The following is a 26,772-nucleotide window of genomic DNA, read 5'->3' on the forward strand; positions in this document are numbered from 1 at the left end:
ATTGATTCTTGATTTTATTTCTTGTGCTATAGGAATCTTGTTAAGGAAGTTGGGGCCTAATCTGTCATGATGAAGATTTGGACTTTCTTTTTCTTCTATTAGGTGCAGGGTTTCTGGTCTAATTCTTAGGTCCTTGATCCACTTTGAGTTGAGTTTTGTGCATGGTGTGAGATAGGGGCTTAATTTCATTTTGCTGTTTATAGATTTGCAGTTTTCCTAGCACCATTTGTTGAAGAGGCTATCTTTTCTCCAATATATGTTTTTGGCTCCTTTGTTTAGTATGAGATAACTGTATTTATGTGGGTTAGTCTCTGTGTCCTCTGTTTTATACCATTCATCTACAAGTCTATTTTGGTTCCAATACCATCCTGTTTTTGTTACTATTGCTCAGTAGTATAAAGTTTGGTGTAGTGATGCCACCTTCTTCACTCTTCTTGCTAAGAATTGCTTTAGCTATTCTAGGTCTCTTATTTTTCCAGATAAATTTCATGATTGCTTTTCCTATTTTTATGAGGAATGTCATTGGGATTTTGATTGGAATTGCATTAAATCTGTATAGTGAGTTTGGTAGTATGTCATTTTGACAATATTAATTCTGCCTATCCAAGAACAAGATATCTTCTAAGGTCCTCTTTAATTTCTTTATTTAATGTGCTGTACTTTTCATTTAGAGGTCTTTCACCTCTTTAGTTAAATTGATTCCCAAGTATTTTATTTTATTTTTTTGCAGCTATTGTAAATGGGGTAGTTTTTCTAGTTTCTTTTTCAGAGGATTTATCTCTGATATACAGAAATGCCTTTGATTTATGGGTGTTGATTTTATATCCTGCTCCTTTGCTGAATTCATTTACTAGTTCTAGAGGTTTTCTGGTGGAGTTTTTTGGGTCTTCTAGGTATAGAATCATATCGTCGGCAAATAGAGCTATTTTAAGTTCTTCTTTTCCTATACTTATCCCTTTAATTTCTTTCATCTGTCTAATTGCTCTGGCCAGTGTTTCAAGAACTATGTTGAACAGAAGTGGTGAAAGAGGGCATCCCTGACTTGTTCCAGATTTTAGAGGGAATGCTTTCAATTTTTCTCCATTTAGAATCATGGTGGCCTTGGGCTTAGCATAGAAAGCTTTTACAATGTTGAGATATGTTCCTATTATCCCTAGTTTTTCTAGTATTTTGAACATGAAAGGGTGCTGTATTTTGTTGAATGCTTTTTCTGAGTCCAAGTATTCTCCACATGTTTTATTCTTTTACCCCACTCTGCTATCCCACTCCTCAGTTTCTTTATGTGGCTTACAAGGCCTTTCATATTTGGGCCTTTGTCCTCCTCTCTCTTTACTCTGCACCACAATCCTAGTTTCATCATACTTTTTAATTTTCTTTCCATTGGGTGAAGAACTTTCTTTTTTTAAAAGCTTTATTGAAAACTTAAGTTTCTTTAATCACCATTGAGAGTTTCCCTGTGTCCTTTGAATCTTTGTGTACACTCATTTCCTATCCTCCTGTTCCTGTTATTCTATGTGACTCCCTTTTCCCTTATATGTAATCTACTTCTATGAACTTTTCTCTAACTCCTGCCCTAAGGGCCATTAGTGTGTGTGTGTGTGTGTGTGTGTTTCCAATTGTCTATTAGATGTCACACACCAAAAAGGAAGGGATTCTATCTGAGTCATTCATCTTTGTGTTTCCTACCACCTAACACACGAGAAATGTTCAGTAAATATTTGTAAGGTTCTAAAGGAAAACAAAATCCAATGCTTCCTATAATTCATATCAAATTCTTAAGCCTCAGTTAACTTAGAGAGTGGAAATGCCAAGTATTAAAGTGAAGATTTTTTAAAAAGCTAAAGATGGTATAGCCTTTATAATACTTTTTCATATTCTGTATCTCCATGCCTTTTCTTAACTTTATCTCTGTTTCTTTCAAACTTTCTCTGGATTCTTCTCAGAGAAAGTATAGAAGATAATGTTATAGGAGAAAAAGTGACTGATAAATGGGAATCTGTGATATAATTGATTCTTTTTTTTAATGTTTGTATGCTTTATTTTATTTTTTTTAATTTAATTGATTCTTAAATATAATTTTTTTAGAGACATACTAAACCTGTGTCTATATGGTTCTCTGAACAGGTGAACACAGTTATATTTCTCTAAAACTAGGCCATCTTTCTGAAAGATTTTTTTTAGGTAGGAACCCTGTATATGTTTATCATAGAATCTGTTTTCCTCAAGTGAAATGGTGGGGGGGCAAGTGATACTCTTTGTCAAAAATAAATAGAGTTATTATAAGAAGACATGTAGAAAGTGTGGTTATTATTGAACAGAATTTGGTATGTGGCTCTAGTACTGAATGAAGGAGTCCCCTCTGAGATTAACTGCCTGGGCTTAAAAAGTTCTATCATGGACTAGGGATGTGGTTTAGTGAGCAAAGTGCTTGGCTAGCATGGGCAAGGCCCTGGGTTTGATCCGTAGCACCACAAACAAAACAGATTTTCCTTCCTTTCCCTTTTTGGAAGTAAAAGAGTAATGATGAATAGCTCAATGACTATCTTGTCATATACTGCTCCTAAAGAGGAGATTTCAAGAATACAACAGACACTAGTATGGCAGTATGTAAAAACGTGGATGTGTAACCGATGTGATTCTGCAATCTGTATACGGGATAAAAATGGGAGTTCATAACCCACTTGAATCAAATGTATGAAATATGATATGTTAAGAGCTTTGTAATGTTTTGAACAACTGATTAAAAAAGAAATCAAAATACTTCTTTTAAGATGTTGATGGCAGTACATCAGTCACTCTCCAGCTTCATATTTTCTAGACCCCCAACTCATTGCTCCTTCAGGATTGAGATTCAGGCCATGTGCTTAGTACTGACAAATGACAACCTGTTAGATCTGCCATTTGAAAGGGTTGGGAGCTCAAAAGTTTTCTAGTCAGATTTTCCCGTGACCTCAGTTATAAAGAAAATGTTGCAGATTCTAGAAAAATGCTAATGTCGCTTTTAGCTGTAAGTATTATCTTGATTGCAATGTTTCAGAATTGCCCAACTTCATTATCTGAGCATAGCCAGCCTGACGCCTTCTTCTCAAATAGACAATTATGATCAATTAAGCACTTTCAGGCCTTATAGAATACTTAATTTTATTAGTCAATTATTTGTGCTTTGAAAGAGTTAATGGTAGCTACCCAGGCCATTATTAGAAATTAGAATGTCCCAAAATAGAAAGGCTATTTCCTTTGTGTGTGGCACTGCAGTGGAAAATGCCAAGCATAGTTTTTACTGAGTTAAAGGGTGAGGGAAGGCGGGTTGGGGGAGAAAGTTACATGTAAATCATTTAGCCATTAACCTAATGGGTGGGTTTATAAATCCTATTACTATAAGCCCTTTTCATTTCCACTGAGGCCTGGTGCATGCTTGATCCCACTAATGTAAAATTCATTCTGTCTAAGTGATTACTGAAGTAAGACACTTTGAGTCAATTTTAATCAGGTTGTATGAAACTTGCTTGAGCACTGATGTTCACTAAAGCACGGACATAGTTTGGCCGTGTCTTAATTAGCCCCCCAGATGAGTTATACGAGGAATCAATCAGGGAGCCAAATCTCCAAGCTTTCTGACATGGATGTATTTTTCTGTGGGGAAATACACTATAGGGAGGGGCTAAAAATGCCCAGCTCAAAAGCAAGGGGCAGGACCCTTTGGGTGGAATTGTTTCTAGTTTCATGGACATTATTGAATGCTAAAGTATCTGAAAGCTCTATACTTGTGACAAATGAGAGCACCTTCAGTGGTACTTATATTTAACAAGTCAAAACTTCAAATTTGATTAAACATGTGGGCCTTCCTAGAAAAATGCATACAAGCACACATTCAAAGCTTTGCTGGTAGTTTCAGGAGACTTTCAAGATTTTTTTCTCCTTTTTGTGTGTGTGGGGGGGTGCTCAATATTGAACCCAGGGGTGTTTTACCACTGAGCCACATCCCTAGCCCTTTTTATTTTATTTTATTTTATTTTTTTAAATTTTGAGACAGGGTCTCACTAAGTTGCTGAGATTGTCTTTGAACTTGGGATTCTCTTGCTTTGCCCTCACTAGTCACTGGGATTACAAGTATATGCTATCACATCCAGCAGATTTTCAGATTTCTTGACCAAATTTAGGTTAATATCTCCAGCTCTAGTTTCAGTCTTAGTGTCTTACCCAACTGGGACTTCAGTATTTTAAGAGTATATAGGGCTTGTACTTGAGCTCTCATGTTGATGAGTAGATTTGATTTCAGTATGCTTTAAAGCCTGGCTCTACAAGCTCTCCAGAGTTCTAAGACAGGTATAACCCCAAGCCTGACAGTAATGCACATAAGTTCAAGTGAAACATGGAATGTAAGCTTCTAAACCAGAAGTTGGAATGGAGGAATGGAGGAAAAAGAACATTGTGAAAGGAACGTTTCTTTAAAGGTGAAAACAGTTTTAAAAAGTCATAATATAAAGTAATCTTAAAAAGTCTACAGGGTAGGGGATGTGGCTCAAGCGGTAGCATGCTTGTCTGGCATGCACGGGGCGCTGGGTTTGATCCTCCGCACCACATAAAAATAAAATAAAAGATGTTGTGTCCACCGAAAACTAAAAAATAAATATTAAAAAAAATTCTCTCTCTCTCTTTAAAAAAAAAGTCTACAGGGCAAATAAATATTCACACTGGGGACAAGAAATTATAAGACAAGGGAGAAGTTCACTTGAAAATTTCACATGTTCAAAGCTGTAGTTTCTGATATTTTAAGTTTTTTTTTTAATCAAAATTAGAGTCCTGTCAAATTGTAAAGCAATAATTGAGAGATACTCATAAATATCATTAGATGTGTCTGTTGGGGAGGAGAAACCTTTCAGAAAGTGTTGTTTATTCAACGTGTTTTGTATTCTTTACACATGAGCTACCAGACGGTCTAGGTTATAAATTAAGGATTTTAAACAAAATTAGTTTACCTGGAAGCAAGAGTTGTATGGGAGAAGTACACTTTCAGTCAAGTTTATAATTAGTGGGCTTTTATCATTGGGGTAGAAATTCATTTCTCTTGAGCAAATTTTTGTTTATATAACAAGGGTTGTGTTTGAAGGTGGTATTAAAACTGATTCACTCTTCATTTCTTGAACAGAAAGAGCCAGCATTTAAATGTGTACTGTGTGTGGGTTTAATTGCTGCTTTTTGTAACCAACTTTAGGGTCTTGTTGTAGAGATGCTTATTTTGATTGGTAATGACTTTATTCTTTCAAGCTGGACAACTAAGGGTTTTCCTCCTTTTTTTCTGCATCCTAAGAGATGTATTGAATTACTACTATGTGCCAGGCATTGTGTTAGGTTTAATTACAGCATGATCTCTGTCTGTAATTTGTTTGTAGTCTCTTAATCTTACCTTTTATAGAAGAGTGGTATGTTGTGATATGCACAGACCACTTTGGTGGGCCTTTTAGTATACTGTATTTTACTGCATAATTGTTGCTGCTGTATTAACATATATTCGTGCATATTCCATGCATCCTAATGTTGCATCAAAGACTTGTTTAGTAATAAATGAATTTTTTAAGTTGCTGATGGATATTTATTTATTTATTGTGCTGAGAATTGAACCAAGTGCTTCCCACATGCCAGGCAAGCACTTTATCACTGAGCTACAACCCCAGCTCTAAATGAATTTTAAGTAATACTGATACAAGTTTTTAAAGTCTTCACATAATTTTTTGCAAAAATAATGTGGCATAATCTGCAATGATTATGTGGTGAAATACGCTACTCATTTATATCACTGAGTTGGGGAGGCTAGAGATGGATTTTCTGACCATGTGAAATTCCTTGTGAAATAAATAGATATTGGGTAATAACAGTGATTGAGTACTTATGTCTTAACAGTTATTGGGTACTTTCTGAGAGTGTTTACAAAGCAAAGTATACATATAGTTACATTTAATTACAGTAGCCCTGATATAGGAAGCTTTAGTTAATATCTCTGTTTTACAGTTGAGGAATTGGAGGCTTAGAAAGGTACTGTTTGCCTGAGGTCACACAGCTTATAAGAAATGCTGTTAGGCTTTGAACTAAAGTCGCTTTTATTAGTATTCTCCAGAGGAACAGAATCAATAGGAGGTGTATGTTTTGATACAGTGCACATATAGAAGAAGATGTTTTATGAAATTGGCTCTCATGATTGTGGAGGCTGATAAGTCTACCATCTGCAGGGCAGGCTGGCAGCCTGGGGACCCAAGGAAGAGTTGATGTTTCAGCTTAGGTCTGAAGGCAGTCAGTCTGTAGCAAGGATTCCTCCTTCTTCAGAGGACCTCAGTCTTTTTGTCCTGAAGTATTTATCAGATTGGATTGGATGGAATGATGATGTGCTTTGTTCAAAATCCTCTTATTATAATGTTAAATCTCATTTTAAAAATATGTTCACAGCAACATTTAGACTGGTGTTTGACCAAATATATGGAGATTGTGGCCTAGCCAAGTTGACACAAAATTAACCTTCACATAGCCTAACTTCCTAACCTATAGTTTTAGCCACTGTTGGAAAACAATTGTGAAAAGTGAAGCAAAAAATGAGCATGGCATGTTTATGAGCATAAAATATTTGGGGGAAGTCTGGGTTGAAAGATGCATTTGGGAAGCATTAGTAGATGAGGCAGTCCTCAACTAGCTCATGAGTCTTAGGGTCAAGCTAAGAGTTTGAATTTCATTTTGAGGCATACCTTTTATGAAGAACAATGACAAAGGGTGAAGAATAATTTGGAAGGTAATGATGTGATGTTGGAGAAAAATAGACTAAGTGTGTGAGGAGGATCTAAAGGATGACATGGGAATACAGAGGAGGTGCCATATTGGAAAGATACCACATAGTGTAGGGTCTTGTTGGTTCATTGGATTAGAAAGGAACCCAGCCTTTTGTTTAGGTTGAAGGTTCTTGGAGGGGCCATTTATCATGTTTGGAGATGAGTAGAGTTTCGAATGAATACTTACGGGACAGACAATTGAATATAGGCCTGGGGAGAGGGAATGTTGATTTATTTGTGTATGTGTGTGAGATTTTATATAACATTTGTCAATGTCTGGAAACAATTTTGATGGTCAAAACTGGGGAGGAGAGAGACAGAGTGAGAGCAAGCACATAAGTGCACACTCATACTGCTGAACTCTAGTAGGCAAAGGTCAGGAATATTACTAAATATCCCTACAGAGAACACAGGATAACTCCCCATGACAAAAAATTATCTGATCTAAAATGTTAATAGTGCTGAGGTTAAGAAACACTGATATATTTGTAGATGTGTATGTATACCCCTTAAGGGTGGAAAAGAGATCTCAACAGAAGGTGTTGGAAGTTTTTGTATACTGTAAAACACCCACCTGCTTGTACTAATTGCATAAGGCTCTATGCAGATAATTTATAAGTGATAACATTTCAAAGGCAACTGGAATATGAAAACACATCCTTGCAAGGTTAATTGTCCTTGCTGGATAAATTAGTACCTCCTTTCTCTAATACTAAGGAAGTGAGCCAGTCATGGTGGCTCATGCCTGTCATCCACACTACTCAGGAGGCTGAATGAGGCAGGAGGATCACAAGTTTGAGGCCAGTCTTGACAACTTAGCTAGTGGGGTTAGGGATGTAACACAGTGGTAAAGGTCTGCTGCATTCAATCCCCAGTACCTAATATAGAGAAGAGAAAATAAGTGAATGTGTTCAAAAGGCAAAACAGCCAAATATGGTGACAAGACATTCCTACACATGAAACTTGAATTCTAGATTTTTAGATTTGGAAGGCATCCTAGCCTCTTTATTTTGAAAATGAAGGTGCTAAGACCTGGAAAGGGAAATCAACTTAGTCCCAATTCAATTAGCAGCTTAAAGCAATACTCATATTTTAGACCCTTGACTTTTAAAAACTAATATTTGCATAATGTTTTATCTTTGCAAAATATTCTTCCAGCACAAAGTTCTTTTTATTCCAGTTCAGCTTAGGGACCTGGTTGGTAATATCACTCCAGTCTCAGAGAAGATAAATCTAAGGTTTAAAGACAATAAGTGACCCAGTATCACAAAGTGTTAAGTGGTGGAGACAGAAAGTAGAGTGTTTATTAAATCCACAGGTCTCATTTCTTGAGCATCTTATAGAGAAGACATAAATATGCTATATAAGAATGCCAGAGAATACGAAAAATAGGGAAAAGGCAAACTAATATAATGAGGATGAAATAGATGTTCATCAAGTGGGAGAACTAACAGTCCTGCTTGAGAGCTGCTGAAATTTGGAGTAGGGAATGCTTAGATAATGGTTGGATTACCAAAAATCATAATATTTATATTTCTCAAACTTTTTCTTTCAAAACCGTTCATTTTACTGCCCCTATTATGCTAATGTATTTTTAATCTCCATTTTATTTCTAATTTTATGTCATCATCAACCTAAGAATCCTAAAGCTATTGACATTTCCATTGTCATTCTGTTTATGCATTATTTGTTTAGAATTTGACCTTACTCCACATTGTCTTAACTTGTAGAACTTTTGTTGTGTTTATTATCTAAATCATGCACCATAGTTGGTTTTGTATTAGTAGGTGTTACTATTAGTAGATAGATGCTTTCAGAATAGGACCTTGAAATTTTTTTTTTTTAACTCTGGAAAGCTGCTGTTTTCTCTCTTCTGTTTAGTGGTAATGAATATTGGAGTAGTCTGTAACAGCATCTAAAAACCTTTCATAACCTTTGTTTGCATTGCCAGACAATAGTATTCTATTTTATCAAAATATGAAGACCCAGGTGTTATCCTGGACTTGTTGGGAGACCCATAAAAACACATCTCAGTAGTAGTTGGTCTTAGGTTGCTGCTGCTGTTAACCTTGGCAGGAAAAAAAAACATGTGCTTTCTGCTTGGTAAACCACATCATGAGTATATTCCTGAACAAATTATTTTCTTTAGAAAACAGTTTTTCTGATACACATTTTAAATTTCTAGTTCCCATCACCCTTCCCCAGCCTTCAGAGGCTCAGATTGGGGTTAAAATACCTTTTCATATTATTTTAATTATTGCTCTCCCCTTTCCTGTTTCCCCCTCCTCTTTTCCCCTAACGGCACTGTTCTGCAAAGCCTGCAATGATTGATATGATGGCAGTGCTGTCATTCTTTTTAACCAAAAAAAAAGTCATTTTTGTTCTAGTTATTTTAATAGAGTCCCATTAAAGATGTATTGCTGACTGAAATATCGGCATGAAGGGCTCTCACTGAGCTGAGCCCAGGAATTAAGAAGTCAGGAAATCGGCTGCTGCATTGCAAGAGAGCCTTGTGTGACACCGAATCTCCTGATTGGGGAGATCATTACTGCTATTATGACTCGACTTGCGTAGGAATTTTAAATTCCATCTGAATGTCAGTAATAACCCTCTTAGCAAATTATCCTGAATAAAATCACGAAGGCATTTTATATAATAGGTGTTGAATTACTGGATAGATTTGCTAATTAAATACTCTTTGTTCTGCTGCAGTTGACATTACAGGGTAAGATCTTGAACAATTATTCTCAACAGCTGTACTTTGTTAAGGGAAAAATTAACCACAAAGTTTATTTTTTTACACTTGAAGTTGGCAGATTTTTGAAATGTGCTTGAAAAAATTCCATCATCCAATTGGTAATGAGTAGATAAATATGCAGGTGTTGCTGTGAAATCAGATAACTGCAGACTGCCTTATTAATGAATTTAGCGAGCCTTTATAGCCCTGTTTTCTAGCCCTTGGCATTTATAAAATGATTTTCTGTCAGAATGGGTAGCTTTAATATTAGACATGTCACATTGAAGTGAACTTATGAATAGTCATCTTGTAATCACTCTACCTTGTGTCCAGTAGACCTTTCTGGGTACCTAGTCTATTTTTAAAATGCATTTTCTCAATAGGGAAACTATCTATAATGTATAAGTTTTCAATTGTTGACTTCTAGAACATTTCATGTGGATTGAGTGTCTTAATAAGGCAATAGGACATAATGAAGAAAAAAAAAGAAACAATGATGTCCAGGTTTGTGTGGTTTGGATCAGGAATGTTTCCCAAAGGCTTAATTAAGTGTTGAATACTTGGTCCCCAATGCAGCAATGTTCAGAGGTGGGACTTTTGGCAAGTGGTTGGGTCATGAGAGCCCTGATCTCATCGATGGGTTTAATCAATTGATGGATTTATAATTGAATGGACTAATGGGAGGTAGTGGAAACTCTAGGGGATTAGGTCTAGTTGGAGTAAGTAGGTCACTGGTGACATGCCCTTATATTCTAATACCCTCCCACTGCTTCCTGGCTGCCATGAGGAAGTGACCATGAAATCATGAGCCAAAATAAATCTTTACTCCTTTAAGCAGTTTCTCCTCAGGTATTTTGTCATAGTGACAGAAAACTGACTAACACAACCTTCTAGGTCAAGTTCTTGACTAATTTTCTTCCTTTGTTACATGTTACAAGTTCTTGACTAATTTTCTTCCTTTGTTACATGGGGCCTATGATACAACCTACCCTTTAGGAATTTTCATTTAGCATTCTATAAATATTTATTAATAATTCCCATATACTCGGTGGGCCCTCTGCTAGATGCTAAGAATTTGGTAGTGTACTGGGTATACAGTAGCTGAGCCCACTCCAGTGAGCAGTTGAGAATTGAGGGCTGTACCTGAAGGCAGCTTTGGGGTAATCCTGCCATTAGTGTGTGGGTAGGTATGGCACTGAAGAGAGCACTATGGTACTCAGAACTGCTAAGTGAAGAAGCATGGGAGGATAGGACTCATAATGGTTGTGGGCTTTCTTGTTGGCAAACTGGTAAGGACCTTGAACCTGAGACAGAACATTGTTATTAGCTCCTGGTGAAGACCACTGGAAAAGATGGTGGTTAACATGACCCACAGAAATCAGTACAACTTGTGTGGAGAGCTGTTGAGCTATATTTATATTTAAAAAAATTAAAACAGAATCTTTGACCCAGTGAGTCCACTCAGCAGTCTTTATCTTTTTTACTGACAAATTTGTAAATTACATGTGTATAAGGATTATTTGTTGAAGTATATTTACAATGATAAAGATTAGAAGCAACCTACATGTCCATTAATAGAGCACCGATTAAATAAATTGTGAGCCAGGCTCAGTGGCGCATGCCCATAATCCCAGCAGCTTGGGGGACTGAGGCAGGAGGATCACCAGTTCAAAGCCAGCCTCAGCAAAACTGAGGCACTACGCAACTCAGTGAGACCCTGTCTCTAAATAAAATACAAAATAGGGCTGGGGATATGGCTCAGTGGTTGAGTGCCCCTGAGTTCCATCCCTGGTACTCTAAATAAAGAAAGAAAATAATAGTGTTTTATGTAGTCATTAAAAAAGAATGAAGCTGCTGTGGGCTTGGAAAGTTCCTAAGATGAAGGTGTTAGTTGAAATAAGCAGTTGTAGCAGAGTCTGTAGTTTACCATATTTGTTAAAAAATAAATCCACCAAAAGTTTTCTGCCACCAGAGGGGAAATTGTTTTGTTAGCAGCCCTCTGATTATGCATGGAAATGGTTGTGAGTTGGTGGAAGAGGGATCAAAAAGGTGAAGGTTGCCAGTTCCCATAGAAAATGTACACAGGGATGACATAGTAGCTTTGGTGCACATTGTGAAAGAAGAGTAGAAGAAACTGGTCACTGAATATGTTATAGTGAAAGTGTCACAAGTTGTTTCTGAGATACTTTACTTAGTAGGTAGCAGTACTACCTTATGGAATTGTCCATTATGATGTGGAAAGCTCAGCCTTGCAAGGTGGAAGGGGGATAGGGTAGAGAGAACTCTTGATAAGTAGTTCTGTCCTCACTATGATTAACTTGACTTGGGGTGATCTCGTTATTGCCCTTTTCCCAAAGGAATTGTCAGGTTTTCTCCCATAATACATATCCCTGTAATTTAAATGTTAAAAATGAAGATGAAGTGGAGGAGAATGGTTTTTTTAAATAAGTTTACTGAATTTTAGTGTCTAGTAAAAAAGTAATTGTGATTACTATGCAATCTATCAGTTGACTGGTATAGGTTTTTTGAGTACCTGTTATATGTGAAGTCTGCAGTTAGGCACAGATGTGCACTCTAACCTCTGGAAGTTTGTAGTCTAGTCGGGGAGGGGAACAAGCAGTCAGTAAATAACATAAAACTTCATTTGCTTGCTAGAAGAAAAGAGTAGGTCCATGTCAGAAAAGAATCATTTTGGGTTGGGCTTTATGAAAGAAGGGTTTAAAAAAAATTATTTTTTGTAGTTGTAGGTGGACACAAAAACCTTTGTTTTATTTATTTATTTTATGTGGTGCTGAGAATTGAACCCAGTGCCTCACACATGCTAGGCAAGCACTCTACCACTGAGCCACAACTAAAGTCTCATGAGAGAATGGTTTTAACTGAGGTTTGTAAAATGAAATCACAGGAAGAGGACTGGGGAAAAAATTAGGTAGGGGACATACTTGCATGAAAAGATGATATCTGTACACTATAACTGTTGGAGGACTGGGAAATTTGTCCTGCCTGGCAAGAAGTTTTATGTAAGGGAATAACAGGCTGTATAGGTGGAGCTGGGGTTTGGGTGCCGTTGCAGACCTTGGGCTTTATCATGTCAGCATTGAAAACATTAAGAAGATTGATGGTGATTCAGGGTAAGTCAATGAGATCTAAAGCCAATTAGAATGTTGCTTTAGAGGTGTTAGCAAGTTAAGTTTCAGTTATAACAACATGGCCGTGGAGTCAGGTGTTTTCCATCTTGTGGCCTGCCCTTCTCAGTATGTTAGCTTATACTTTGAAACATATCCCTTTGTGGTTACAGTGTTGGTTGTCACTGCTCCAAACAGTCTTGTCTAAAAGACAGTTCAGTTTTTCTTCCCACCTCTTGTCACGAAGGAAAATGTTTCATGAAAGATTCCTAGAAGAATTTTCCTTACCTTTGATAATTTAGGATTATGTTGTCAGGTGCATGTGCCTAAACTGATTGCCAATTCCAGAATTGAATTACCATGTTTATTTTAGGCCAATGGTCGTTGACTCAGCTTGCAACATAAGCTTTTCAGAAAAGACTGCTGGGCCAGGTACTGTTTTTTAAAGATACCCAAGTGATTCTACTGTAGAACCATATTAAAATCATTGGCTTAGCTTAAAAGGAATTCACTACTACCTACCACTCTTAGGGTGGGAAAGGGCTTCCTTCTTTACAAAGTTAAGGAACATTTGAACAAAATTGGGAGATAATAAGAAAGGTGAGTGGATAATAAAAGTGGAAAGTAAGTGTAAAAGATGCTCCAAAGACAAGATTTACAAAGATTCATAGCATGGGGGACAGGAAAGATGGAATTGATCCCGTGAAGTTTGAGCTTAGTTGACAAGGAGGACTACTGCCTGGCCCACTGGAAAAGTGATTTATGGTTTAGACTGATGTTTTGAAAGATGGGTGGTGATGGACAAGTAGTAGATGGAGTGACTGAGGCTCTGGCTTTGGAATCAAAGTGCCTCCGTTTATGTTCTTGTTCTGCCATTACTGGGACAAACTAGATACTTTGTCTTTTGGTATCTAACAAATTGAGGTATTAATCAGTAGTGGCTACTTCTTGGGGATTTTGGAGAAGGAAATGAGAAAATATACAAGGTGTTCCCAGCACAGTATCAGACACATATGTTTGAAAAGCTTGCTGTCTGTCCATTTCTCTCTGAGTCCTCACTATGTTATATATGTTGCTTCTAATCAGCCCCAAATAATCTAGTTATTATCCATATTTTTGTCTTCATTAATTGACTATTGAACCCTTTTTACTGGGCACTCTGCTAGTTCCAGGCAATACAGTGGAGATCTACTTTCTGCTTTCAAGGATTTTAGTCTAGAGAAGAATTTTAAATCTAGTGGAGATGCATACACATCTGTGGCTTTTTTGAAATCATGCAGGTCTATTTAAATAACAGTAATGAAAATGTTTCCTTTTTGCCATATTATAAAGGGATTTTTTTATTATGTGTTTATCAAAGATATGTAGAAATATATATCTATATATATATATATATATCTGCTTGCATATATATATCTGGTTAAGAATCAGCAGAGAGGCAAACATTTTTAATTATGTTGATATTATTGCTTTGAGGGTTGTTGTTAGGAAACCTTCAAGAGCTTTAAAGATACATGGGAATAGCAAATCATGGAGTTTCCTATCTATTTATGTTTAGAGTTTTGTAATTGTGTAATACATTAATCTTGATTTTTGTTTCGTTTAGATTTTGATGCATACAAAAGAGATGGTACAGAAGGTAATGCTGAGCATTTTCATTATATAACAACTCTTAAATATCATACCTGGTGACGTTTTTGTATTCAGGGAAAATTGTAACCCAAACATTACTGAAAATTGCTTCTTAGGATGCCTAGTTTACATTTATAATCCCTCCTAATGGATTACAGCTTTTTTCTTGTACCAACACTGATATGATCTAGCCCCTGCTTGAAGCCTATATGTGAGCATTTCAGGCAAATTAGTAACAGTGCTAATTAGAGTTTATTTCCAGGCCTTTATACTGTATGTTCTCCAGTGTTGTTTGTTATGATTGATTTTTTTGGCACTGTTCATATTCTACTAAATACTGTTTGAAACTGTTAAGAATTTAATATGGATTTGTGCCCCAGAATTTTTAAAATCCATTATGTTTCTGCTCCTTAAATTGCTGTGACCACTAAGCATGTGGTACAGTGGATAAATATAGGCCTCGTTTCCTAGCCGCTTGTTCTCCTTCTCATGATTAAATTCCATATTTTGTTTCAATTAAAACTAGACATAGTTCTTTTCCTCTCTGTTTTAAGAAAATTTGAGAGGTTTTCTTAATGTTGTAGTACTCACCTTTCCAGTTTGTAGATGCTTAGTATTCAATCACCTGTCCTGACAATACAGAAAAATAATTTTAAATTTTTGTCATTTCTATAGTATGGAAAACATTTAGTTTTATTGTGTATAATAGTCACTGAATTTGTTGTTAATTTTTATAATTTTGACTTTTCATTAGATGAATCTTGAAGTTATTTATGGAGATACAGATTCAATTATGATAAACACCAATAGCACCAATCTGGAAGAAGTATTTAAGTTGGGAAACAAGGTAAGATAACTTGATGAAATTGTTTTACCCAGTTTTGTGAAAACTATTTTTAACATGGAATAACATAAATTCTTATGTATGTGCATGTGTGTTTCTGAAAATAATAAATTTGATGCTTCTGAATTCTTTATTCTCTTATGTTTTTTACACTGTACTCCAAATAATGGTTTTGAGGGTAAAATTCTAAGGTAATTGTTTATTCCTTAACTGATAGATACATTTTTTTTTCCTTTGACAACAGTCTATGTGATATATGTTTAAGATGTGATCACATTAGCATTTACCACATTGTCATTCACAAGGAAATATATGTCTAGTGGTATTCAGATATATTTTATACATAGATGTAGGTAAATACCTGCCTACCTACACCCCCGTATCCCTATAATTTTTTGATGGTGTTGGGAATTGAACCCATTCTAGGCAAGCACTATAATACCAAGCAACATCCCTAGCCCACAAACTATAATTCTTTTTTGGGGGGTGGGATAATCAGGGATTGAATTCAGGGACACTGGACCATGACCCCAGCCCTGTTTTGTATTTTACTTAGAGACAAGGTCTCATTGAGTTACTTAGTGCCTTGCTTTTGCTGAGGCTGGCTTTGAACTAGCGATCCTCCTGCCTCAGTCTCTTGAGCCATTGGGATTACAGGTGTGTGCTACTGCACTTGGCCAATACCTATAATTCTTATAGGAGTATTTAAAGTATATCTGAAAAGGCAAGGAGACATTTAGAAATAATCATATGTAGCTTTTTTCCAAATAAAAATTAACAACTGGCAAGTGTTTCTTGAGCACTTGCTATGTTAAGATATTGTTCCAGTAAACTAAAAATGAAGATATTATCTTTATAAATACCAACTTCTGATCCCCCCCCTCCCTGGAAAAAGTGTAGAATTTAAATTTTACTCTTCACTTGAGAGCAGGCCTGGAATATTGCACTCATTCCTACTGGGCCTTGAAAAGCTTCAGTTTTTCCCTAGGGATGATGGTCTGTGTATTGCCAGTGTTGGAAAGAGAAGTACTGCTTACTAAGTCAGTAGTTTGAAGGAAAGTACATATGTAGTAGGCCATTTGATTCACAGAAGACTCATAATTTCCCATAATTTATGCATATTTCCTGAGCCTGGTCCAGCTAGTTCAGTCCTTTGTTTGAGAAGGATGATACATTATTGCCTTTATTTTTCTAAATTGGTTTTTATTCTTTGTTTTTCAGTGTCTTTGCATTGTACCCCCTATAAGACCACACTACATTTAAGCCAAATAAGTGCCTTCTGATCTTATATCACTTCAAGTTTTGCTTAGATTAATTCTTGTGAAATTGAAGAATGTTCATCTTCTCCCTGTCAGTTTAAAAGCTAACATTAATGTTTGAAATTTTCACAGGTAAAAAGTGAAGTGAATAAGTTGTACAAACTGCTTGAAATAGACATTGATGGTGTTTTCAAGTCTCTGCTACTACTGAAGAAAAAGAAATATGCTGCTCTGGTTGTTGAACCAACATCAGATGGGAATTACGTTACCAAACAGGAGCTGAAGGGATTAGATATAGTTAGAAGAGATTGGTGTGATCTTGCTAAAGACACTGGAAAGTGAGTTCAGCTTTCAGTTTTGCTTTTGTTGTTTTGTCTTTTAAAAATTCAGATGTTGATCTAGAAAATGCCTGTAAGTCTGCTGATCATAAGGATATAATAATTTTTAATTAATATTTCGTATTAATAGTTCAAACTTATTTGAAGTAGAATTTTACAATTAGATGAAAAGTTAGAAAAAGCCAGATTTGCTAGGTAAGAAATGCTTGCTGTCAAATGCTATCTCATGAGTTTTAACTCATGGTGAGGGTAAACTTTCACACTTGGATGGTTGTAGAGTTGATTTCATAGATGTTGGTTTATTTTGTTTTAATTTTCCTATTTAGAAAGTGCTTTGTTTTGTGCCCTGGGATCTTCCTGGAGCCTGTTTAGGAACATAATTGCTAAAATTTCCCCATTTCATGGCTTAAAATATTCTGGGATTCAAAATGGGGCACAGAGTGAGGCTTTGTTCCCTTCATATCATTTGTGTATAAAAGAGTTGTATTAACTTCAGATTGATTTAAGAGTTAGTTCTCAAATATTGTGGGTGCCTCAGGAATAATAAATGTCATAACTTACTCCTTTGCTTCGTAACTGGGACTGAAGATTGTGATAATAAGACCTGTGTGTATGAATTTTTTAGGGTCATGTTAATGTATAAAGCACCTATTTAAAAAATGAATTTGAGGTACTTTATATAACAACTTTCAGATACTCCTATTTTGTGAATTAGATCAATTCTAAAAGTAGAAAAAATTTTTTCTTTACAGCTAGATTTTAATTTTTGCTAAATACCAGCATTTTTTAAACTTATTTTCCAGTGTTCTTCTGCTTTGAAGTTGGGAGATTGAGCAATTGTTGCTTCTGCAAAACTACTCTTGATTAGGCAAAGTTGATCATCCAAGTATAGGTCACGCTTTTTATGAAATGTAGTTTGAAATGCTTCATTGCCCCCAAATGTACCCAAAGATGAAACTACTTTGTATAGACTGTCGATTAGTGTGTTCTCTTTAGCTTTGTGTTTTCTAAGAAAAGATGCATCATAATAGAAGTAAATTTCTGTGAGTTAGAAATGTATTAGTAATTAAAGCTATACAAATGTTTTTGTCAGGGTTCTTTTTCTGACAAATTATAATGCAGCTGTCAAACTCTCGCTCTGCATTTTCTCAGAAATGGATAAAATATTGGCTTTCTTAACTTCTTTTCTTTTTCTTTTTCCTTTTCCTTTGGGTTTGGTAGAATAACATGAATTTTTGAGGAATAATGTAAGGTTGGAGAATACTGACCAATTTATAATGAAGCTGAAGAAAGAGCTTTATATTTCTACTTGTCTAATACTGGTCATCTCAGATGGAAATATCTTGATGATACCAGAGGTATCATACTGCTTTATGAGGAAAGTGAAATAATTATCTTCTAAAATTTTAACTTATGGGTAGAATATAACTGCTTGAGAATCTTATAATTGCATAAAAATATATGGAACACACATTTTTCTCCATTGCACTTTGTATGAAGCATCAGCTACCACATAAATGAATGTTTAACCCTTATATTAGCTGTTAGTATAGCTCTTATCCATACATTAATCTAATGGCATGTGTCTTCCTTTTCTCTATTTAAATAATAAAGTATGACATTTTAAAAATTTAATTTCTCTCTCTCTCTCTTTCTCTCTCTCTCTCTTTTTTTTTTTTTTTTTTTTTTTTTTTTTTTTTTTTTTGCAGCTTTGTCATTGGCCAGATTCTTTCTGATCAAAACCGGGACACTATAGTAGAAAATATTCAGAAGAGGTTAATAGAAATTGGAGAAAATGTGCTAAATGGCAGTGTCCCAGTGAGCCAGTTTGAAATTAACAAGGTAAATGTAGCATTTATTGCTGAGCCCAGCTGCTGTCATGTGTTTTTCTCCTCCTTCAGATAGTTGAAGAACCACCTCATCCTTGCAATTTAAATAAATTCTAGCTGGTGGTGCAAGCTGCTTAACAACTATCTTGCAGATTGAGCATTAGCCTACCTCTTCCATCCACAGGTACTGCTATGTCTTCCACAGAGGCCTTCCAGATTTCTTACTTTAATTCTTGAAAGCCTGGTTTCCAAAGGTTCTGGGAGTGATATAATTTATGATCAGGCACTTGTAAACACTGTATTCTTCATAAACCTCCCAAGTAATACCTGTTTGTGGCACAGGTGTGTAAACTTGGTGCTTGCATGTGTACACATATATGTATCTTCACAGATGGTGATCCCTAGAGGTAGTGTATTCAGAAGACTTTTGGGGACAGTTATTTAGAATTAAGATGGCAGTAACATTTTCTGTATATTCAAAGAATTTATGCTTTATTAAAATTTAAAAAACCTTTAAGTTGCACTTTATGGATAGTTTTAGTTGTTAAAATAGGAAATATTTTTCTTACCTAATTTGAAAAACAAAATCTTGATTTCTAAAGTGCTGTGTAATAAGCAAGATGTTAGGTTAATAGATTTTTTTTCCATTTGAAAAGAGTACCCTTACATATTCAGAAGCTAATTTGCAAATACCATTTTACCCATTTTGTAATAGATTTCTTTGTCAAAGCTCATACAAAAAAAATTAATGAAAAAGAATCTAATGATGACATTAAAAAGAATTTTTAGAATGAAAACTCATTCATAATACCCTTATGCTAAAGTAATGCTTGTCACTTTTGCATATTTCCTAACACTTTTACGTGGCCCCAACTATAATATATATTATTTCAAAACCTATTTTTACTGAACATAAATATTTTTCTACATTTCCATATTATCTTAAAATCATAATCAGTATACTTATTGATAATCTATTTTATGATATGTATTTATTTAAAATTTTTTTTGCTGATTATTTTTCTATTATATATAATAACTACTGAATATTTTTATTGACTTATCTTTTGCTTTTAAATGAGTTGCATTTGTATATTGGTTCTTTGAAATATATATTTTTTAAATATTGATGGGCCTTTAGTTTATTTACTTATATGCGATGCTGAGAATCAAATCCAGTACCTCACACATGGTAGGCAAATGCTCTACCACTGAGCCACAACTCCATCCCTGAAATAAAATTTTGAAGTCCAAAGATATAAATATCTGTATGGTTCTTGCAAAATTGCTTTGTAAAAGTGTAATAATATCAGTTAATAATAAGGAAACGTGTGTGCTGTCTTCATCACACTTTGCTTGTAGTGGTGATGATTTTTAAAAATTACCATGCTGTCATAATGAATGTGCAACTATATTTCACAGTTGGATTTAATTTGTATTTCTTTGACTCTTAGAATGAATATTTTATGTGCGTATACTTAAAATTTGTATTTATTCTTAGGTGAGTTTTTTGTAACCCACAACTTGTCTTCATGTCTCTAATATCAAAGAAGATATATATATATGGAATATTTGCCATGACATTAGTTCATCACCTTAAGTGGTGCAGGGTATATATATATTGGCATGGAATCACTTGTGCCATTTAAAAAGTGGTTTTCTTTGAGGTATTGCTTTATTTCTTTCTCAAAAATTTGCGTAAATATAATGATTTCAGTCTTCTTATAGTCAATCCTTACATCTATTCTACATATTGTATCCCTGATTTTTTTCTACCTTCCTATCCCACGGGATTCCAGGGATGAGTTTAGAAGGGTTGGTACAAGCATAACTGTATTATTGACAAAATAACTAAGCACACTTTCTCTAGGGTAGAGGGCCTACACTGTCATCTTCTCATATTATAGTGTGTATCTTCAGGTTCTGATCCATAGTCTATATTGTTTTATTATTTTAAGTGTTTATTGATAAACAATCCAAACTTATACAACTTTAGAGAGGATAGTATCATGAATCCCCATGTATCCATCACTCAGCTTCAATAATTGTCATCTTACAGTAACATATTATTACTAATCAGAGTTAACATGCTTCATGCATAGTGTGTTAGGGGATATGCATGCATTCTTCAATGGCAGAACTGACACTGACTTACTATATTTATAGTCTCCATAATGCATATGATAGTTACTGGCAAATAATATCTACTCAGTGAGCTTTGAAATAAGTCATTTGCTTTTTGAATTATCCATTCAGCAAACAAGGAGTACCTCTTTCATGTGCAGTGCTAGATTCTGGAATATAAAGTTGAGTAAGGAAAGCACGGTCCATGTTTTCAAGATCCTAATGTACTCTGAAAGGTATTTAAAGAAGAATTTATGCAGTGTTAATAAAAATAAGGTAAATCCTGAAGAAAGAACTATCTATATCATAGTTATAGTTCTGTGTCTATTTACAGTAAGCTATTCATATGTCAAAGGTGATGTGTCCTCCTGATAATCCTTAATATTGATCTGATGGCTTGAATTATTTAAAATTGTGAATAATGCAGTTTTTTTTACACATTTTTACATTTTACCACTTTCAAAAGAGAGTAGAATGGGAAAGATTATGTGACTGGTTGTAGATGGTATCATGACAAGATGTTTTTATATTATTATTATTTTGTTTGTTTTTAGGTGATGTTGGTAGGACTTGAAGATAGCAGGTGGGTGATTAGGGTGGAGGTCTGCATAACAAACAAAATTTTAGCCCTTTTTCCAGAAGCTACTGAAAATATGTGTACATAATTTTTTGAACTATTTCAGTCTTAGCTTAAATATATTTCATAAAGTAACACAAAATACTTCTTAGCTGATTTTTATAGCCCTGACTAAACCACCAGGAAACATTTTTTAAATCAAGTCTTCTAAATCTAATGTAAAAATCTTCAGATATTCTCAGTCTAATAATTAGTATGTCAGATGAAAATCTGGATTCCTTATCATTGTACTAAAGAATAGTTCATTTAAAAAGATAATGGCTTTCTTAAGTAGAATTATATCAATTAAGAATTCTATACAATATTGACCATCCATGTCAGTCAAGAGTTAACATTATCCAAGTTGGAAGAGCTTCGGATACTTGGAGACTTTCCTAGGTATTCTGCTATACTGATTATAGGATTTAGAAAGTATGTATAACTTGAGTTTGTGTTGCTGTTTGAGGACCTACTTTTGTCTACCACAGTAGTTCTCAAATTTCATGGTCTCAGGACACCTATACACTCTTAAAATAATTGAAGATGCTAAGAGTTTTTGCTCATGTGGCTTTTGCTTATATTTAGTGTTACAAATTAAAAGGTATTATTAATTTATTTAAAAATAGCATAAATCCATTATGTGATTACAAAATAATGTTTTCTCATGAAAAATAACTATATTCCAAAACAAAGTATAATAGAGGAGTGCAATCATTTTGTAATTTGCAAGTCTTTAATGTCAAGCTTATTACAAGATATCTGGATTTTTATACCTGCTTCTACATCCAGTCTATTATGATGTGTGGTTTTGCTTTAAGTATAGGAAGAAAATTCAGTTTTACATAAATACTTAGTTAGAAAAAGGAGAAATGTTTTAGTATTTTTTCTGATAGTTGTACATGTTCTTTTTAAATCCTATACCAAAACTCTGTAGATAATATTTTCTTAAATGTTATTTGTAAAGTGAAATCTGAAGTCACACCCATGAATGGTTTATACTCTCTTAAATAAAATCTATTGGTCTGTGTTATACTTTTGACTATTTTTTCTATGCATGGCATTATGGAATGGTCATTTGTTAAATGATGGGTCCCTGTATGTATGTGTATCTTCCAAAATGAACATATTTCATTTTTTATTATCAAATATCTCATTTTAAAGTATTTGTAGTTATATCGGAAACATGTTTAAGTATCAGGAAGCTGTCAAGTTCACAGAAGTGAAAACAAGTTTTTCAAAATTCTAATTTGTACTTGAAAGCTCGAATTTTATCGCTGATGATACTTGCTATCAGTTTTTTTTCTTGAAGCTTAGTTCTTGTTTGAGAAACTGTTTGCTAAGTACCCATCACATAGTTTGCCGTTTTTTTTAAAGTAAAAATGAAATCATGTGCGGCTAGTTTAGCTTGCAGCTCAAACAATTACATAACGTGCTTTTCTTGGAGCAACCTTATTTAAGTATGCCATGTGTTTATTTTATATTTTGTCACACAAAACAGTAGTCTTGTACTTAAGGGTTAAGAGATTCAAAATTATTTTTTACTACTTTATCAAGGATATTTATTTTGAAACTGCATAGTGGTGAAGAATACAATGACTATTAGTACAGTTTGATAACTGCTGCACTGATTCATGTTTATAAGGCACCAACAATTGTATTCACCATGGTTTCTGCAATATCAGTACAAATAGTACTGTAATGAAAATAAATAGTTTTGTCTTTGAGATCTCTAAAGGGGTGTCAGGAGCCCCCAGGGGCCTGTAGACTGCATTTTGAGAACAGGTAAGCCCATTAAGCAGGTCACTGGTCCCCATCTTTCTTCTCATTTGTTAAAACCTACCACTTATAAACCCATGGTTCCCCTGCTTCCCTTCGTACACATTGAATTCTAGTCCCATAGACTTATTTTTCCCCTATCCCTTTGATCTCTACCTGAAATATTCTTGCCCCCTTTACCTTTTGTAAAAATCTTGTTTTTTCTTCAAGTATCAGCTTAAGTTCTTTTTATGCTCTCAGCTGGAAGTGATCGTCTCTAAACTCTCTCTATAATGCTTTGTTCACATCTTCCTTAAAGCACATGTAGATTTATTGTATTTTTTCAGTGGGGGTTGAGGTTCATTCAAAGGGGAGAGAGTTTTTAACTTAATACCAGTAACTGTATCTTATTCATCCCATAGTACTTTATAGTACTTTAATTTAGCAAATTATTTCAGGATGGGTGAAATAATTTATTCAGCAAACATTTGACTGCTACTGTATACTATGCCTTTTTCTGAGCACCATGAATAGAACTTTAATCATGTTCCTGCTCTCATGGGGCTTGCTTTCTATTCTGCTTCTGTAGAGCTTGACTTCTGGTGCCTTCTGGATTTATTTAGGCTAGAAGAGCCTTTGAGAAACAGATTATTATGTCAGAGTTGCTGTAATTCATCTGTCCTGACTAATCAATTAATTCATTTGAGAGAATCATGAATGTTGATAGAAATTCTGAGGCTATATAGAACACTGGATTTAGAGTCTTGATTTTTTAAAATATATTCAGATATTTATGCAGCACAGCACATAAACTTGTAGGGTTTTTTTTTTTTTTTTTTTTTTTTTTTTTTGATACTGGGAAGAGGGTTTGAACCTAGTACCTAGTGCCTGCAAGGCAAATGGTGCCCCTGACCTATAATCCTTTTTGTTTAAGATTGCATCTGGTTATGTTAATTAGTAAATGAAGAGAGGATCCTTGAGGATAGATGGACTGTTTAAAAATTCTGTGGCTGTGTTTTCTACATACTTTTCATTTTATGCTTATGTGGCTAATATGATTGTAACAAAGATATGTTTATTGTATATCTCTGTGTGAGAAGAGTTTTATTTTAAGGTTTTGGCTTTTTCCCTCTTTTTTCTATTTTAGGCATTGACAAAGGATCCCCAGGATTACCCTGATAAGAAAAGTCTACCTCATGTACATGTTGCCCTCTGGATAAATTCTCAAGGAGGCAGAAAGGTGAAAGCTGGAGATACTGTGTCATATGTCATCTGTCAGGTAAATCATAATTCATAAGACTCATACCATTTAAGAATCCATAGTAAAATCCAGAATGCCATAGTGTCTTATTTACTAGTCTTCAAAATAATTGATCCTGTAAAGAGATGACTCAAAAGTCTAGCTAGTTTTACGGCTTTTAAAAAACATTTATTAAGGATGTGGTATGTTTTATTAGAAGTTTTACGAAATACTTAAGGATTGTGTTTTGGTTCACTGAAATTATTTTGGTGAGATGTTTATATCAGTAGCTACTCTTTCAACCCTAAATTAATTTTAATGAAAATATATTATAGGCTGTAGGTGTGGTTCAGTGGTAGAACACTTACCTAGCATGCACAAGGCCCTGGGTTCTATCCCCAGCATCACCCTAAAAAAGAAAGAAAGAGGCTGGGGTTGTGGCTCAGCAGTAGAGTGCTCACTTAACATGTGTGGGGCACTGGGTTCGATCCTCAGCACCACATAAAAATAAAGGTATTGTGTCCAACGTCTACTTAAAAAGAATATTTTAAAGAAAGAACATACATGTAAGTTTGGTCATGTGTCCAGCAGTATCCCTTTATAGCTCCTTAGCCTATATCAAAATAATTACTTGGAAAAAATATGAAATCTGAGATTATATGAAGGAAGGTTGAGCGGCCCTAAAGATATACATTATGAAGAAAACACAGATGATCCAACCAGTTTCCTTTCTCTTTCTTTCTCTCCTCTCTCCCTCCATGGAGAGGGAGTACCTGTTTGCTTTCTCCCTGTTTGTCCCTGTGTGAGGTACCTCTGATGAACTGCTTGGCCTTCTGAAACAGTTTTAAACCACTACCAGTTTCATTTGAGACTAGCATGCTGCTGACTGGGATTGAAACAGACATAGGACAGAAGAGCAGTTTTTTTTTTTCCTTGAAAGCACTTGATTCTAATTGGAACAAAGAGCGCTGTCATCCTTATTCCTTGTTAAAAAAAAAAAGAGTCATAAGTCTCTAACCAAATTGTTTGAAATTATTATGGTTTATTTGCTCCAAGGCATAATTCATCTGAATAAGATTTTTCTTTTAAATTATTATTAAGAATTTTATCCTGATTTTTATTGCATTGTTATTATAGTAAAGCATTAGATAAAACTTTAAATTCATTACAATGATTGATTTTTGTTAAATCAGTGTGTTTTTAAACCACAGAGCTTTGTAAAAATTTAAAAGTAGACTGTTACTATCTGCTACATACTGTAGATGATGTACATAACAAATGATATAAGTACATGGACAGGAATCAGCACTTGACTCTGTCTCCCTCCTAGGGTTACCCTTGATTAAGAACTGTTACAGAAAGCAAATTCCTGCAGGAAAATATTTCCATAAATGTCTGACTCGCTCAAGCCCTTAATGTGCTTTGCATATTGCCTCTGACAAGTCTCATCTCAAAAAAACAATTTTCATATTATGCAAATAAAGATTTTGGTAAATAGGTTAGTTTTTTTTCCATTTATATCTTTACATACATGGAAAAGCTCTTAGATTTTTAATGACAGAACCAGATAATAGCATACAACTTTGAAAAAATTATCTAGGTGTGGTAAAATAGCATCTAATGATGAAATCAAGCCACAATCATAGTTTGGCTAAAGCATAGATGAAGAAGCACAGATGATTCAACCAGTTTCCTTTCTCTCCTCCCTCCCTCCATGAAGAGGGACTACCTGTTTGCTTTCTCCCTGTTTCTGGAATGGAGACATAGGATGATCAATGTATTTAAAAGTTTATATTCCTTGTCTAAATATCAGGTCTTAATGAGTTCCTCTTCTTGGTCTTATTGCTATATAAAGGCTCAGTGATGATGCTAGGGTAGTACAATATGTCCAACTGTGTATATTTTTTGCATTTTTCCATCCAGTGATACTAGGCCTTAACTTGTTTGCTTTTTTAAAAAATAGTTTATGAGGGCTGGGGTTGTAGCTCAGTGGTTGAGCACTTGCTTCACATGTGTGAGACACTGGGTTTGATCCTCAGCACCACATAAAAATAAATAAAATAAAGATATTGTGTCCATCTACATCTAAAAAATATTTTAAAAATAGTTCATGATTCTTTTTATTATCTTATTCTCTTTAAATGCCCTAAGATAGGCCTCTCTCTGTGGAACATGCCCCCTTTCATCATGTGTGCTAACTAGAAGTTCCCACCTCTTTTGCTTTTAAGCAGCCAAATTATTCTTTCTGTGTTTCATAGCACAACTGTATTTTTAGAATAAGCTTTGAAATGTGTGGAAACAAATTTTAGGAGGACTGTTTGCTGCCTTAAGCCGATGTGTCTTCTAAGGACAGCCTGCCTCCTAAATAGGTTCTATTTTATTTAGATTTTACATTTAGATAACTTATTCAGACTATAAATTCAGAGGATAATGTTTTGGTATCTAATTTATATTGTAG

At 34.7% G+C, this 26,772-nt stretch overlaps 1 protein-coding gene across 3 annotated transcripts in view; it reads left to right on the forward strand.

Moving 5' to 3' along the window:
• Positions 1–26,772, forward strand: part of Pola1 (DNA polymerase alpha 1, catalytic subunit) — a 293,829-nt gene that overhangs the window by 104,752 nt on the left and 162,305 nt on the right. For all 3 annotated transcript variants that reach the window (XM_077106279.1, XM_077106280.1, XM_077106281.1), the window contains 5 exons: positions 14,284–14,316; positions 15,064–15,156; positions 16,545–16,750; positions 18,460–18,592; positions 24,222–24,353. In XM_077106279.1, coding sequence (XP_076962394.1) covers positions 14,284–14,316; positions 15,064–15,156; positions 16,545–16,750; positions 18,460–18,592; positions 24,222–24,353 — 597 coding nt within the window. The remainder of the gene's footprint in view (positions 1–14,283; positions 14,317–15,063; positions 15,157–16,544; positions 16,751–18,459; positions 18,593–24,221; positions 24,354–26,772) is intronic.

Source organism: Callospermophilus lateralis, chromosome X, assembly GCF_048772815.1.
Source record: "Callospermophilus lateralis isolate mCalLat2 chromosome X, mCalLat2.hap1, whole genome shotgun sequence".
Taxonomy (NCBI): domain Eukaryota; kingdom Metazoa; phylum Chordata; class Mammalia; order Rodentia; family Sciuridae; genus Callospermophilus; species Callospermophilus lateralis.